This window comes from Mytilus californianus, unplaced genomic scaffold (genome assembly GCF_021869535.1).
Source record: "Mytilus californianus isolate M0D057914Y unplaced genomic scaffold, xbMytCali1.0.p SCAF_4, whole genome shotgun sequence".
NCBI lineage: Eukaryota > Metazoa > Mollusca > Bivalvia > Mytilida > Mytilidae > Mytilus > Mytilus californianus.
This window is the reverse complement of record NW_026262690.1, coordinates 50,208,129-50,224,234: the sequence shown is the minus strand read 5'-3', so window position 1 is coordinate 50,224,234 and position 16,106 is coordinate 50,208,129. Positions and strand designations below refer to the sequence as shown.

Genomic DNA, 16,106 nt, shown 5'->3' with positions numbered 1-16,106 from the left:
AACTGCTGAAGATATCACAACATATATCAGTCTTCAGCTAGCTAGTTTAGTGAATTTTCATTCCTTAAACGTCACACACCATGAAAAAACGAAAAATATCCTAAGCAAAACGTTGTATTCATTCTGCAGACAAATCATCTCTGCCAAGTAAAAATGAAAGTAAATGAATAGAAATCAAAATCAAACATAAAATGTTTCATTGTGAAATGTCCATCTCGTTGAATATGTAGAATAAGTTTTTGAATGTGATGTGTTGGATCTGTTTTATTACAAATTTTAAAACGAAAATACAGCCTCATTTTAAAAAATACATAACAGCATACACACCTATATAGTTACTTAGTTTGTCATCTATGACTTACAAGTTACTAAAAGCTGCTTTCTTGCCTTCAGTCACAAAGTTCATCACAAAGTTCATCCTTTTATAAAGAATTATCATTTTCTATTTCTCAGCAATTCTCAACATTTCATGAAACTACCAAATACACATCGTAAATTAAGCCGTCAAAAAATTTGCTAAATTTCGACCATACAAGCATCTGCTATCTTATTATCTAGTTTTCTCTTTTCACGTATTTTCATCATCTCACTAATTCCTTTCATGGCTTCATATACGCCATCTCCAGTTGTGCCACAGGTTCCTATAATGTCCCACATTCTGTTCAAGTCATATAGATGCAGACCAGTTGAAATATCGGAAATAGGCATCTTTTCTAAAATAAATTGATTTAAACTGTTATCTATATATATTTATAGTATAAACAACATCAAAAACAACAAAAGTTACATGTATCTTGAATAAACAACAAAAACAAAAAAAATAAATAAATAAATGGGGAATGTGTCCATGGGACACAGATGATGCCCCCGCTTGCACATAACGTTATAAAGGGACATAACTCAGGAACTGTAAAAGTGACGCTACCCAAATTTGTACTTGATCTGAGTTTTGTGGTAATAAGTATTGTTTATAAGTTTTATAAAATTTAGTTGAGAAAAACTTAAGTTAGAGAACAGAAACAAATATTTCAGCAATTTTTCCATTTGTAAAGGGGCATAACTTTAGAACAGTAAAAGTGCCCTCACCAAAATTCACTCTTTATCTGTGTTTTGTGGCAATAAGCATTGTGTATAAGTTTCATAATATTTGGTAGAGACAAATTAAAGTTAGAGAACGGAAACGAAAAATTCAGCAATTTTTCCATTTGTAAAGGGGCATAACTCAAGAATGGTAAAAGTGACGCCCCCAAAATTTAAACTTGATCTGTGTTTTGTGGTAATAAGCATTGTGTATAAGTTTCATAACATTTGGTTAAGGTAAACTAAAGTTAGAGAACGGAAACCAATTGTGGACGTACGGACGTACGTTCGTTCGTACGTACGTACAGACGGACAAGGGTAACACTTAATGCCCCTTCCGCTACGACGGGGGCATAAAAAGCGGTACATAAAGTTCTTAGTGAGAAGTTTAAAAAGCGCACACGTAAGTGCTTATTTTAGAAATGATTAAAACATACATGTAGCCAGAAAGAAAAATAACGAGAAAAATGTTGTTTATCGCTATTTTACGAATTTTTCCTTTGATCTTGCTGACTGATAATTTCCGTTCTCAGCGGAGTCGAGTGATATGAAAACGGAGTCGAGTGATATGAAAATTATCGCTAGAAACTAAGGGAACACGTGCCGTTGTCAAGGAAATTAACAACGTCTTCATAGGTAAAATAGCGATAAACAGATTATCATTGGTCATCTCAACTCGATTGCTTTTCTCGCTTTCGCCGTACCAGCTCAAGCGAGAAAATCAATCTCGTTGAGATAACCAACGATAATCTATAATTATAATATTTATCACTTGTGAGACTCATATCTTATTTCTGAACGCTTTATAACTTTATATGACTTTTATATAAAATAAGACATGATTGTATTGCAGTAACTAAGTTTACTCCGCCTTATTTGTTTATATAGAAAGCATTCAATATACGTTTTGTACAATACAAATTTAGAACATTAATATCCATTGTTTTTTTTATTTTCTAATTTTTTCATAGTTCATATTCTGAATTAAACTCGATGTATTTGAACATTTTGTGTGTGTGTGTGTTTTGCAGCTTATCTTGATCATTGTCGGTTATAATTTTAAAATTCAATCTCGTCTTCGTTGCTTGGGTAGTTTCGTCGTTTGATCCTAAAATAAAGATGTATTTCTAGTTATTTTTCAAGACAAAGTAATATCTAATATAGACGTGTGTATATATTATATGAACAAACGCAACTTTTGACTCTTATTTGAATATATTTTGTTATATTTAAATATCTTACCGAGCATATCTTGCTTGTTTGCCATTACCATTAAAGGAACACCAGCCAATATCTTTTTATTTAAAATGGTATTAAGTTCCACAGAAGCTTCTGCTAGTGTTTCCTTGTTAGTACTATCAACTACAAACACTATACCTGAATGTATTTATATGATTCAAAATTAATACATGATTGCAGATTTAGTCATTTCAAATGAAATAAGCAAAGGAAAATGAGAGGCGAAAGTTACCAAAGGGATATTCAAATTCATAAGTCTAATGGAGTTCTTTCTTTTTTTCAAATAAACACAGATATCGAATAACTGCAACAAACCTGCCTTTTTTTTTAATTTTAAATGGTATTTATAAAGAAATGATAATATTTATTTTCTTTCAATCTTGATGCCATCGCACATTTTGTGTAGGTCTTCCATAGATTGATTATGAAACTACTGTAATTATATTTGCTAATTAAGGCAAAAGGTTTGAAAAATTATAAATTTACCTTTAGATACACTGAAATAATGCTCCCACATACTCCGTAATTTGCCAGGTCCACCAACATCCCATGCTGTGATGTGGACATTTTTACCAATCTTTGCTGTCAGAATTGGCATTCCTACCTGGGAAATCTTCTTCAAGCCGGAATCTAAACCCATGCCTCGCATAATGGATGTTTTACCTGTCGAAAAATATAGAATCTATTTAACGATTAATCATTACACCTTTTTAGATTTTAGGTCTGGTTTACAGACCATATCCGATGAGGACTATTCCGGTAACATGTGTCATGCGTAAAGAAGTTGAAACCATGTCTATCTATTAAGATACTATTGCTTTAAATTAATCTGTCCAATATGATACTATTGCTTTAAATTAATCTGTCCAATATGATACTATTGCTTTAAATTAATCTGTCCAATATGATACTATTGCTTTAAATTAATTTGTCCAATATGATACTATTGCTTAAAATTAATCTGTCCAATATGATACTATTGCTTTAAATTAATCTGTTCAATATGATATTATTGCTTTAAATTAATCTGTCCAATATGATACTATTTCCTTAAATTATTCTTACCCGCATTGTGTAATCCAATCACTATTATATGAGTTTTATCTAACTGTGGAAAGTGTGAAAATAATTCATCAACTTTCGAGGACCTTCCACCCATGCGTTTTAGAACATTACTGAAATAAAGGACGATGAAATAATGAAATATAAGATAGAATAACTGTCAATATGTATTTGTTCCTCCGAAATTAAAAGAGTCACGACACTATATATAATGAAAAGACACAACTGGAATAAAGAAGGAAACATATAATTTGATTAAAAACAGATAAGTAAATTAATAAGTAAATAAAAATAACAACTGAACGGATATGGTAAATTATTTGATGACAAAAATTCCTACAAGCACTTGAAAAAGCATGGATTTTATACAGTTGCACGGGGCCAACATTCTAAGAACAATACTGAAGAACAAGCATGATTCATGAAGCATACTGGTATAATGTTTTTGTATCATTTGAGTCTCAAAACGTAATAAAATAACAGCGCTTCAGTATAGATAGTCTTACATGTGATAATTCAAATGAATGAACCGTAGTGACACCTTAGGCTATCTATAGAGGATTTTGATAAATTATTTAATATTAGTAGACATATATTCAGCTTTGCACCTGGTAGAAATGCTGAAAAAGGAGTAAAAAATAGTCTTTTTCAAAAATGTTTTGTAATGTATCATTTAATATAAAAATCAGGACAATATTCAACCGAATGACTAAAAAGAAAGGAAGTGAAAGTTTCGAAAACAGTCACTTAAATGATATTTCCCCAGTCCAATGAATGCCAACCCTTGTTAAAATGAGCATAGAGCATGGCATAAAAGAATTATTTCTTAAATTTAATAACTATAACCGTATGATCATTATTGTAGACCCCGTATGTTTATTATTGTAGACCCATCGATTAAAACTGAACTTTGCAGATGATATCGGATATGTTCCTTATGTCGTAACTACAATACCCTTCCCTTTTCACGAATGTGACATACCGAATTAGACTATTTACCGGATTTGTAATAACATAAGCAACACGACGGGTGCCACATGTGGAGCAGGATCTGCTTACCCTTCCGGAGCACCTGAGATCACCCCCAGTTTTTGGTGGGGTTCGTGTTGCTACGTCTTTAGTTTTCTATGTTGTGTCATCTGTGCTATTATTTGTCTGTTTTTCTTTTTATTTTTGGCCATGGCGTTGTCAGTTTGTTTTCGATCTATGAGTTTGACTGTCCCTCTGGTATCTTTCGTCCCTCTTTTGCAATTCATATTTTGACAATTTTCCAACAATATCAGATTTGATCTTTTTTATCTTAAAACGAGGTACCAACAAGCCAAGGTTTATCTCTTTTTAAATCTCAACCATTTTCCAAACGATAGCTACAGATTTGCGCCAGGTTTATAGTAATTCCACAGAAGCAGATCGGAATCAGTTATGACATAGACAGTAATCGTTCTAATCGTAATCATGTTCATTGACCATAACGACGATGAAAGCACATAATGACGTTTCGACATCATATAACGAAGTAAACCCAACCACATCATGTAAGCACTGTGTCTAAACTACCCCGGCAAAAATGTTTGGACTCGATGGTATCTAATATCCTGCACGGTGACGGAACATCAATAGACAGAGAAAAGGTAGTTTTCTGTTTATTTATTTGTTATTTTTATGATATCGAAGAATATATATATATATAAATATATAAAACTATTTTCTATTGTGAGATTTAATATTTTCTACAACCATTCTAGATTAACGGAGAAATATGTAAAAATGCACGTCAAAATGACGAATTGAGTGAACCTTGCCTCGAATTTGTTTAATATCTCGTTAAATTGTTCACATTGTACGGAAAGAAAGGTACGGTAAGAAAGATATTGACATGGAGATTGCAAAACTAGCCACTTTGATCACCTCAATACTTGTATTTCTGTGTATGGAACGAAAGAAATGGGTCATGTCAAAAGGGAAGGAGCCGGTTTTGTCAATGTTGTTTACTACAAAATCACCCGGTTTTGTCTATGTATATGACCCGGTTTTGTTTTGTTTTGAAACCACAAATGTATGGAAAGCACGTTAACACGGATCTAAACATTGTCCATCGAAAAAATTTCAATATATATGTTATTCTAAAACAACTTCACATGCGTTTTTTCAACAAAAATAAATACTACATATTATTTATACAAGAGCGTACGCACTGACATGTAGCGACTGCTTGAATGATCGTAATTGAACCTATTTTGAAGATCTGTAAGATAAATAATTTAATAAAAGTATCACATAAACTTAACATTATTCATGGAACCATAAAAAAGTCAAGGTCTAATGAAACCTGCCAGACGGACATGAACACATTACAATCATTAAAACCAACAAAAAAAATAAAAACTTAACATTTACCAATTAATCAAGAAAATAAGTTCAAGGTCTCATAAATAGTCATGTGGCCATATGAGCAAATATAGTTGACCTTTTACTTATGGTATTAGAGATACGGATTTGTGTTACATATTTGTTTTTCGTTCATTTTTTGTACATTAATTAGGCTGTTAGTTTTCTCGTTTGAATTGTTTTACATTTGTGATTTCGGGGCCTTTTATAGCTGACTATGCAGTATGGGCTTTGCTCATTGTTGAAGGCCGTACGGTGACATGTAGCTGTTAATTTCTGTGTCATTTGGTCTGGTGTGGAGAGTTGTCTCATTGGCAATCATACCATATCTACTTTTTTATATTGAACACGAAATGTTAACCTTGATCATGTATATCAACCATTATCAGTGTGATATTCACAGCTATTCATTTTGTTAGGAAATCGCTGAACTAAAATGAGGTCAAAGCCAGGGCAATGGACATATGACAGATAGAAACATCGTAAGATAAAAGATCTGTGTGCGAGGTAGTCAGGCCTTCTAACTTCTGACATATGAAGCTCCATACAAATAGTTCAAGCCGCCACGAATTTGCATCCTTTGGTCTCGCATTTCGACAATTTTAAAATATCAATGTGAATTTTTAGAATAAACATGATAACCCTACTCACATACATCCAAGCAGCGTATAGGTCGCACGCCCCAAACCCCAACTTTGATGGCCCCAAAAAAATTAAATCATGTTTTTTACGATTTTTTTTTAGCTTAAAATCGTCCAAAAAATTGTTCGCCTCGCTACGCTCGGCGGTATGTAAGTTGTTTGAAATACGCCCACTTTGAAAAAACCTAAATCCATCCCTATATATTGTTAATGATATATTGACCAACGCCAATGTACGATAATCATAACACAATGAAGAGATAACAGAACTGTTTGTTTATAGAACTATGAATTAAATAATCATTATTGCATTTTCTTGATGGCCTGAGACAATTGCACAAATTTACACTTAGTATTATCCTTTTCTCCCCATAAACATTCATTTTCTATGGCGATTCTGCATGCATATAGGTGTACTACCACCATTGATTTTCTCCTATTAGTCTTTGTCAAATTTGCACTTTTCAAAAAAATGTGCAGAATTTGTCTTTGTTTCAAATAAAGAAATACTTGGCATGAGTAAAGTTTTATCCTGTTCAGTACTATAGAAAAAATTTCACATAACATTTCATTGCATATAAGAAAATAACCATCACTGGAAGTTAACCAATCAAATTTTCACCTCTTTTTTATCTGTGTACAAGCTTTTAATTAGTAACCATGTAACCTCAAGTTTCTAAAATATTCTATGGAAACCCAAAATAAAAAATAATGGTGCTTTGAAATACCCAAGATATATGTTTATGACCCAGAAATGTTTTACTGCAATGAAATGTAGAATTAATTACCTACAACTGTCAAATTCAAGGGAATATTTTTTTCGACCTATTTTCGTAGGCAACCGGATGTACTATCATTTGGTGGTATTACACCTATACATTTGTCTTCTTATCATGTCTTATAATAGACACTTAGCCTGAAGAAGATTTATTTTAAACGATTATAGGAAAGAGGGGCGAAAGATGCCAGAGGGACATTCAAGATAACACCTCTTGGTAGATTGGATTACTTATAAAGATAACCATCCTGTTGTGCAAGAAAATCACATATCAAATGTGCGTGTTTCAATTTTTAAGACCGTAAACTTTAATTTCAAGTTTGATCACTTAAATTTACATATTTCATAGAAAAAAAGGTACAGAGGACTTAAATCTCAATTTGCGTTATAACCTTCATTTCTATTTCGCAGTTAAAGTATTTTTTGGGCGATTTTAAGCTAAAAAAAAATCGTAAAAAACATTATTTAATTTTTTTGGGGCCATCAAAGGTGGGGTGGGGACGTGCGACCTATACGCTGCCTGGATTCGTCACTAATTTTATATAACTAAATCGTATACCAACTTGGAATTTTATAAGAAATAAAAAAAAACAGGGACACCCGCGAAATTGGATGTATGTGAGTAGGGTTATCATGTTTAAATGCAAAGCAAAATTATAATTATTTTTGTTCCAATAAAGAAGGAATTCAAGTGTTTACAGATTCAAATAAATAATAAGTTGTCCTCTGAAAGAAATCGTTTTCCAACGAGCCACCAGACTCCTTTAAAACGCAAAAGTTCAATTATGTTATGCGATTATGCATTTTTTTCTTTGACAAAACCGGGTTCTGCCTTGTGAAATATAGGACAAAACCGGGTTGTACACATTGACAAAATCGGCTCCTTCCATTTTGACATGATCCATTTCTTTCGTTCCATACACAGAAATACAAGTATTGAGGTGCTCAAAGTGGCTTGTTATGCCAATATTTTTCTTTCCGTACCTTTCTTTCAGTACAATGTGAACAATTTAACGAGATATTAAACAAATTCGAGGCAAGATTCACTCAATTCGTCATTTTGACGTGTTTTTTTACTTATTTCTCCGTTAATAGAATGGTTGTAGAAAATATTACATCTCACAATAGAAAATAGTTATATATGTATATATATATATTCTTCGGTATCATAAAAATAACAAATAAATAAACAGAAAACTACCTTTTCTCTGTCTATTGATGTTCCGTCACCGTGCCGGATATTAGATATTCGAGTCCAAACATTTTTTTGCCGGGGTAGTTTAGACACAGTGGTAAGGTTACAACCACATCATATAAAGCTGATTGTCCATAATATAAGTACATTTGCACATTATATAAGAATATTTGAAAATCATATAAGTATATTTGCACATCATATAAGTATAATTGCACATCATATTAGGATCTTTGCACATCATATAAGTACATTTTCACATCATGTAATTATATATGACATCATATAAGGATATTTGCACATCATATAAGAATATTTGCACATCATATAAGAATGTTTGCACATCATATAAGTACATTTGCACATCATATAAGTACATTTGACCATAATATAAGTATATTTGCACATCATATAAGTATATATGCACATCATATAAGTATATTAGCACATCATATAAGGATGTTTTGACATCATGTAAGGATACTTGCACATAATATAAGGATATTTGCACATCATATAAAGGTGTTTGCACATCATATAATGACAAGTGCACATCATATAAAGGTAAATGCACATCATATAATGAAAATGGCCAGAACAAGACAGTTTTTGGCGTTCCATAGTAGTAAAACAAAACTAATATGTCTTGCCATTATTCAATCATTTACACATCATAAGACTAATTTTCGAAGGGGACAGGGAGGTTACTTACAGTTGTCAAAATGGAAGTATTCCGTCAATTGTGTTTTTTGAACTACTTCCAATTCCTGTTACGTCAACAGTAGTTCAAGCGAAACAAAGAAATCAATACTTTGTGAAAATACTCCTCCGTTTTGACAAGCCATTTAAATTTAAATATGTGAACGTTGTAACTATATATTTATAAACATATTTATTTTATTTACTATTTCTATTCTTAAAATTAAAATACCCCCGTGAGATATGCCATGTTGGACGTTTTTTGTTGTTTGTTTTGTGTGTCAGAAAGATTCATTAACATTAATATAACATGGGATCATTGATATCTAAATCTTTGTTAGGAGAACCAGCTACATACAAAATAGTAATGCTTGGATTAGACGGTGGAGGGAGGTCAAATGCCGGTTCTCTTGTTTTATGAATTAGTATATTGAAAGGTATTACATGTATCATGTGTACAATTCGACGACAGTCGTATTCTAAGCGTTGGAACAGAACTCGGGGATGTTTAAAATATGCTTAAATCGATCCGAAAGGTCTTAATCTTCTTTTTTTTTAATTTGTTTTTATAATTTGTAATTCTAGGTTAGATTGATTGATTGTTGGTTTGTTTAACGTCAAGTGGCAAAGTTTTGGTTAGAAGAGGAATGATCGCTAGTAAACTTGTTTAAACCCGCCACATTATGTAGGTCCCTTGCCCAAGTCATTATAATTCAGTGGTTGTTACTTGCTGTCTCTCATATTTGTTTTTCGTTTAATGTTTAATATGTAAATCAAGCCGATGGTTTTCTTGTTTTAAATTTTGTCAATTTTGGACGTGTATAGCTTACCATACGGTATAGGTTTTGTTAATTGTTGAAGATTATAGTAGTTGCTTACGTCTACGTCATCTGGTATCGAGTTGACAGTTGCTTCATTAGGCGCCATACCACATCTTCTTGTTTTATAAATTTAAATCAATCATTAGAGGAGTTGGGCCTCTTCAACATTTTTTTCATCCAGTGACCACTGCCTTAAAGACATTCTTTTGGTTCACAGAAAAATGTCGATCCCATCAACATTCCTCCTACCGGAAGGTATTTTATATTACATGAGACAATACATTAACATTTTTGTAATTGCTTGTAGGAAAAACGACAATCTTATATAAGATGAAATACAACATAAACGTTCAGACAATACCAACGATTGGATTTAATATCGAAACCATTACTCCAGTTGAAGGGATCAATTTCACGGTATGGGACATTCCTTTTCTAGAAGACATGATTCCTTTGTGGGTACATTACTTTAATAACACAGCAGGTATGCCTAAAGTTTTTATATTCTGTCTCAATTGAGTGACTCTTACGCTACATTTTATAGTGTATACAGAGTAACTACAAGTCTTGTATGAATGTTGTGCCACACTTTTATGATAAACTCTGGATAATTTAACTTTTTTGCGCTTAAATAATATGAACGGTTAAATAATCATATATTACTAGAAAGGTTACATGTACCAAACTGTTGAGGATAAACAGATTTACCTTGACTGAAAGGGTCGATTTCTGAAAGTCTCTTTAATCTTTGTTGTGCTTACGTTTTGAGAAGTTGAACATATCAATAAACAAATTACTTCCATGTCGTTTTTACTATTCTGTAATTTTGCAGGCATCATGTACGTTGTGGATAGCAATGATGGAGACAGACTGAATGAAGCGAAAGATATATTACATCGTATACTTAACTTTGACATATTGAAAGAAGTACCACTGGTTGTTATAGCCAATAAACAGGACCTTCCTAGTTCGTATCTTATATTTATGAAGTAGTTTGTCTTATATTAAATACCATTTCGATAACACATGACTTGCATATAATTTTATTACTTATTTTTATTTTTTACGAGTTTACAAAAATTTCATTGTTTTTTATGTGTAGAGTCTTTGTAAAACATTTTACATACATGCATTAACGTCTCAAACGTTCTTGAAATTTAATAAACGAATTAAATTTCTTTTTAAAAAGGACGAATTTGCATTTTGAATATGATTAATCTGTGTTTTTACAAAAAAAATGCATTAAACGATTACTCAAGAATAAAATATATTTGAATATTGAAAAAAGTAGCATGTCCAAATTTAATTTGAATTTTGCAGATGCCATTAGTCCGTCAGAAATTGCAAACGTTTTGAATTTGCATGAAGTGAGAGACAGACGTTGGTTTATCAACGGTGCAAGTGGCACAACAGGAAATGGACTAAATGACAGCATGAGAGCTATGGCAGAAGCCATCAGGAAATAACCTGCTGTGTGTTTGACATAAAAGGTGACCATATTGATTTACCACGTTATAAGAAACCAAATAATACCAAACACGATAACCACTCAGAACATACCACAAAGCATGTTCATTAAAAACCAATTAGTAGGAATGAGGAAATAAATACTAAAAAATGCTGCTGAAAGAATACAACAAAATACTCGAAAATCGAAAGGAAAGGACGAAGGTACCTGTAGAAAACATGTTTCAAACGGGATAGCACATCCTAATATTTACGGAGATGTTGTTTACCGAGCCCGGACATTTAGATACGATCCGGGTAATCTTATCGATTCTTTAAATAAACTTATAAAAGGTTACAATTTCAACATTATACTTAGATCTTTGAATATTATTTTTATTTTTATAAATGTTGATGTGTTATTATCAGTAAATTAAAACCAAACTTATATTATTGTCACACACACACACACACATACACATATATATATATATTCTGGATTCACCTTCATGAGGAACGTAGAATGATATCGGCGAAAACCCCATGACACCCCCACAATCTTCCCCTCCCAATTAAAGAAAGAGATGTTTTGGGGTGAAAAGAATACCCCACTTGCTGAATCTCTGAAGAACTCCTGAAATCCCAAAAAAAGTTCGAACTGATACAATATTCACTGGTTTGCGGTTCATAATTCATTGAAAAGTACGTTAAGATAACGACTTATTTGATGTTTACTCCCCATCTAATCAGAAAAAAAATAATAATTACAATACTTGGTGATTAAACTGAAAAAGCGTGATAACCATGAAAAGCTGGGTGTTAAATATCATTTTTTTTTATTAAAACCCTACAGGTGAAATTATACTTCCGCGTTAAGTCTCATATCTATGAAACCACCAGAAAACGATTCAACAACTTTATGGTATGCATATTTTTTTATTCTCTGAAAAGTGAGAGAAGAGAACGAGATTGCAAAATAAAATCACAAATCGAATAAAAACAGACAACGCCATGACCAAAAAGAAGAAGAACGAAAAGACAAACAATAGTCCACAAAACACTACACATAAATATTAAAGAATTATCAGCATGAACCCCACCAAAATACGGAAGAAGGGTTGAACTCATGGGTTCCTAAGGGTCAGTAGTTCTTTCTCCATTAGTGACAGCCGTCATTTTACTCTGGTTGAATTGCATGAATGAATCATATTCAGACAGTGGTTAATATATCTGAGTGATAAATGTCTAACCCTAAGACATCATGCACCAAATTCAAAAACCATCAGTACATGTCAAGCCCCATCCCTTAATCTTGACAGAATGTCTAGGACGAAGGATTACCAAGTCCTTTACCGGAAGGTGCCTGTAAAATTGTTTATAACTGAAAATATTACGAAGACATCAATCCAAACACGTACATATCGAATTACATGGGAAATCAATACATTACAAAGGGACCAACAGAACAAATCAAAATTATCAATAGAAAGGAAAAGTCGCCCAGTTTGTCATAAATATTGGTATGGAGATTACCATTAGACATTTTAATAATAATGTCTTAAAGAGGTCTGTGTTCACTCTTAAAGTTTAATTAAGGAAGAATTGATTGAAGTGAACAAATTTCGTTTACATATTGAGAAAAATCTAGATTGTAGTGAACAGAGTATATGTCATCTAAATATTTGATATTCTTGGAAATTTCTGTTTTGTGTCATTTCGTTTGGTTTCATGACGTTATGCCATAAGCTGTCATTCATGACAGTAAAGGGACAAATCTGCGACAACAGAGCACAGCAAGTCTCAATCTAAATACTAATCATTATACTTTATTGTATCTCCAACTCGAATATAAGTTTTATCAAACAAAATTAATTATAAATGCAAAGCGAGCGATTACAAAGCATACCCCCAATTTTCAGTTTTCAGTGGTGATGTTATTCGAACAACTTCTTTAAAATGATATTAAAAAAACTGAATAAATAATGTACATGCTATGATTGTATTTATTTTTGCATGTTATGCTGGAACTGAAATCAAAGTTGTTCATCATCACAGAAAATAGATTAAAGAATAGTTCACTCTATTATGTATGTGTAAGGAAATGATTGTCCTATATAAATTTTGTGATCTTGGTCATGAAATAAATTTCAAGATGGGTATCTTCACAAAGCATAACTTTAAAAGGACATTGGAAAGTACATAACCATCTAAATAAATAAATGCAATCTGAATCACGGAACATAGTTTACAATAGAGACTAAGAAAAACACATACAGCAACTTAAAACGAACCATGTGAGAGATAAAAAACCAATTGTTCAGAGAACAATTGAAGGTCTTTCCACCCATAAAGATCTATATTGATATAGAACTATTAAAAATTCGGTTTAAAATATCATATCCAGCTTCAAATGATAGCTTATTGTACACTGATTCCAAAAATATATGGTTTCTATACATTTTTTTTCTAAATAAGGGAGATAAATTGTTACTTCTGGTTTGAAAAATGTCACTTCCGGGTTTTTTTTATAGTTTACTTGATACTGATTCCAAAAATATAAGGTTTAATATACTTTTACATTAAATAAGTACAAAAAAATAGCTACTTCCGGTTTACACATGGTCACTTCCGGTTGGCTTTTCCATGGTCAAGTGGCTTGCAACGTAATGCAAAAAGTCCCATGGCTTTATCATGTATACATATGAGGTAAAAGCAAAGGTCAATATCTAGAACGTCAAATTTACCTATGACCTTGAGCTCAATTTCAAGGTCATAAACCAAGGGCTTCAAATCAAAAGACCATAGGTCTTAATTATATATGGTTAATGAGTTATATCACTATATGCCTAATTTTTAATATAAGAGGAGAGAAAACTCCAATTTAATGTTAGTGTACCCTTTCAACCAAAATTTATGTGTTACGACATGTCGCAACTTACAATTTAGTAAAAATATGTCGTCGATATCTTATACGGTTTTTGAAAAGAATTGAAAATAAGCCAAAATCAAAATTTAAAATATGACCTTGACCTCTGACCTTGACCTTATTTTCGTTTTTTTTGGACCAAGGACCTCAAATCAAAAGATCCTAAGTCTCTATCACTTATGGTTTACGAGATAGAAACGCATATCACTTATATCAAATGCATAAGGGGAAATAACTCTCATATGGAGTGTTTGTATGGCTTTCGGTCAAAATTGGACAAATCATGCGAAGGATATAACGAGCAATTTTATAAAATAAATTTGTCGCTTTTTTTATACGGTTACGGAGGAGATGCAGTCACAAGGAAAACAGTGTTCGGGGAGATAACTCATACAAAGAAAAGTATTTGATTACGCAGGGTGAATTTCAAAGGCGCATAAACTGTTCGATACCATATACCAAACATCTAAGCGACATCTTGCGACAACAAAATTTATACGCAAGAAATAAAAGTGGCGGAAGAAAAGAAAAAAAACATATTTAAAAACCAATTGTTCAAAGAACAATTGAAGGTCTTTCCACATCAATTTTCTAAATAATTGATAGGAAGCTACTTCTGGTTTACTCAAAGTTATTAATAGCGTCAAAGTATAGATTTCTTCATACTGATTCAATAAATAAATGGTTTCTATATACTTTTGCCTGAAATAAGGGTGATAATTGCCAACATCCGGTTTAGAAAATGTCACTTCCGGTCTCATATGATAGCTTTATTCACACTGATTCCAAAAATATATAGTTTGTTTATACTTATGCCTGTAATAAGGAAGATAATATGCTACTTCCGGTTTATAAAATGTCACTTCCGGTCTCAAGATAGGTTAATCTATGATCATTCAAAAAATATATTGTTTCTAGGTACTTTTCCATGAAATAAGTGCAAAAATACTACTTCCAGTTCACTCAAGGTCACTTCCGGTTGACATTTTTCAAGGTTATATGTCAACCAACAGTTTGCAAAAGACCCTATGGCTTTATCATGTACCAAGTTGGAGTAATAATCAATTAACCTTAAATTGAATCATTTCAGGGACAATAACTCCTATAAGATGTCATTGGATTGTTTCAAACCAAATGTATCATATCTTAATCACAATTAGGCAAACATTTTGCACTTGTTCTTTAATTTGTATCTTTAAAAGTGACAGAGGAGATCAAATAAAAAAGTCAAAGTTTAGAATATGACCTTGACCTTTGACCTTGGCCTCAATTTCATTTAAATGAACCAAGGAACTCAAATCAATATACCTTAGGTCTCTATCACTTACCATTCATGCTATACATTTATATATCCCTTATGTCAAATACAGAAGAGGAAATAAGTCTCATATGGAGTTTACGTATCGCTTCGGTCAAAATTGGACAAAACATCCTGAGGATATAACGAGCAATTTTGGTAAAATAAATTTGTCGCTTTCTTTTACGGTTACGGAGGAGATGCAGTCACAAGGAAAACAGTGTTCGGGAATATAACTCCTACAAAGAATATTGTTCGACTTAGAATGGGTGAAAATAAAAAGCGCATAAACTGTATGATACTATATAAGAAATATCTTAGCGACATATTGCGAAACAAAAATGTTACGCGAGAATAAAATTTGGCGGAAGAAAAAAATAATAATAATCAGAACAAAAACAATAGGTCTTTCCACAGAAAAGTGGAAAGACCTAATAATCAGAACAAATACAATAGGTCTTTCCACCGAAAAGTGGAAAGACCTAATAATAGACAACGGCCACTAGTTATTTATACCGAAGAATAATGCTTATT

At 32.1% G+C, this 16,106-nt stretch overlaps 2 protein-coding genes across 2 annotated transcripts; one reads left to right on the top strand and one right to left on the bottom strand.

Annotated features, from left to right (window-relative positions):
- Positions 1-246: 246 nt before the first annotated feature.
- On the bottom strand, positions 247-9,219 carry LOC127698413 (uncharacterized). The gene is made up of 5 exons (XM_052201880.1): positions 9,096-9,219; positions 3,385-3,494; positions 2,806-2,982; positions 2,323-2,457; positions 247-713 (listed from the first exon to the last, which is right to left on the bottom strand). The coding sequence occupies exons 2-5, from the start codon at positions 3,476-3,478 to the stop codon at positions 517-519; spliced, it is 603 nt and encodes a 200-aa protein (XP_052057840.1). The 5' UTR covers positions 3,479-3,494; positions 9,096-9,219; the 3' UTR covers positions 247-516.
- Positions 9,220-10,211: 992 nt separating this feature from the next.
- LOC127698419 (uncharacterized) lies at positions 10,212-11,795 on the top strand. The gene is made up of 3 exons (XM_052201886.1): positions 10,212-10,387; positions 10,736-10,870; positions 11,224-11,795. Exons 1-3 carry the CDS (start codon positions 10,234-10,236, stop codon positions 11,367-11,369), a joined length of 435 nt encoding a protein of 144 aa, XP_052057846.1. The 5' UTR covers positions 10,212-10,233; the 3' UTR covers positions 11,370-11,795.
- Positions 11,796-16,106: the final 4,311 nt, after the last annotated feature.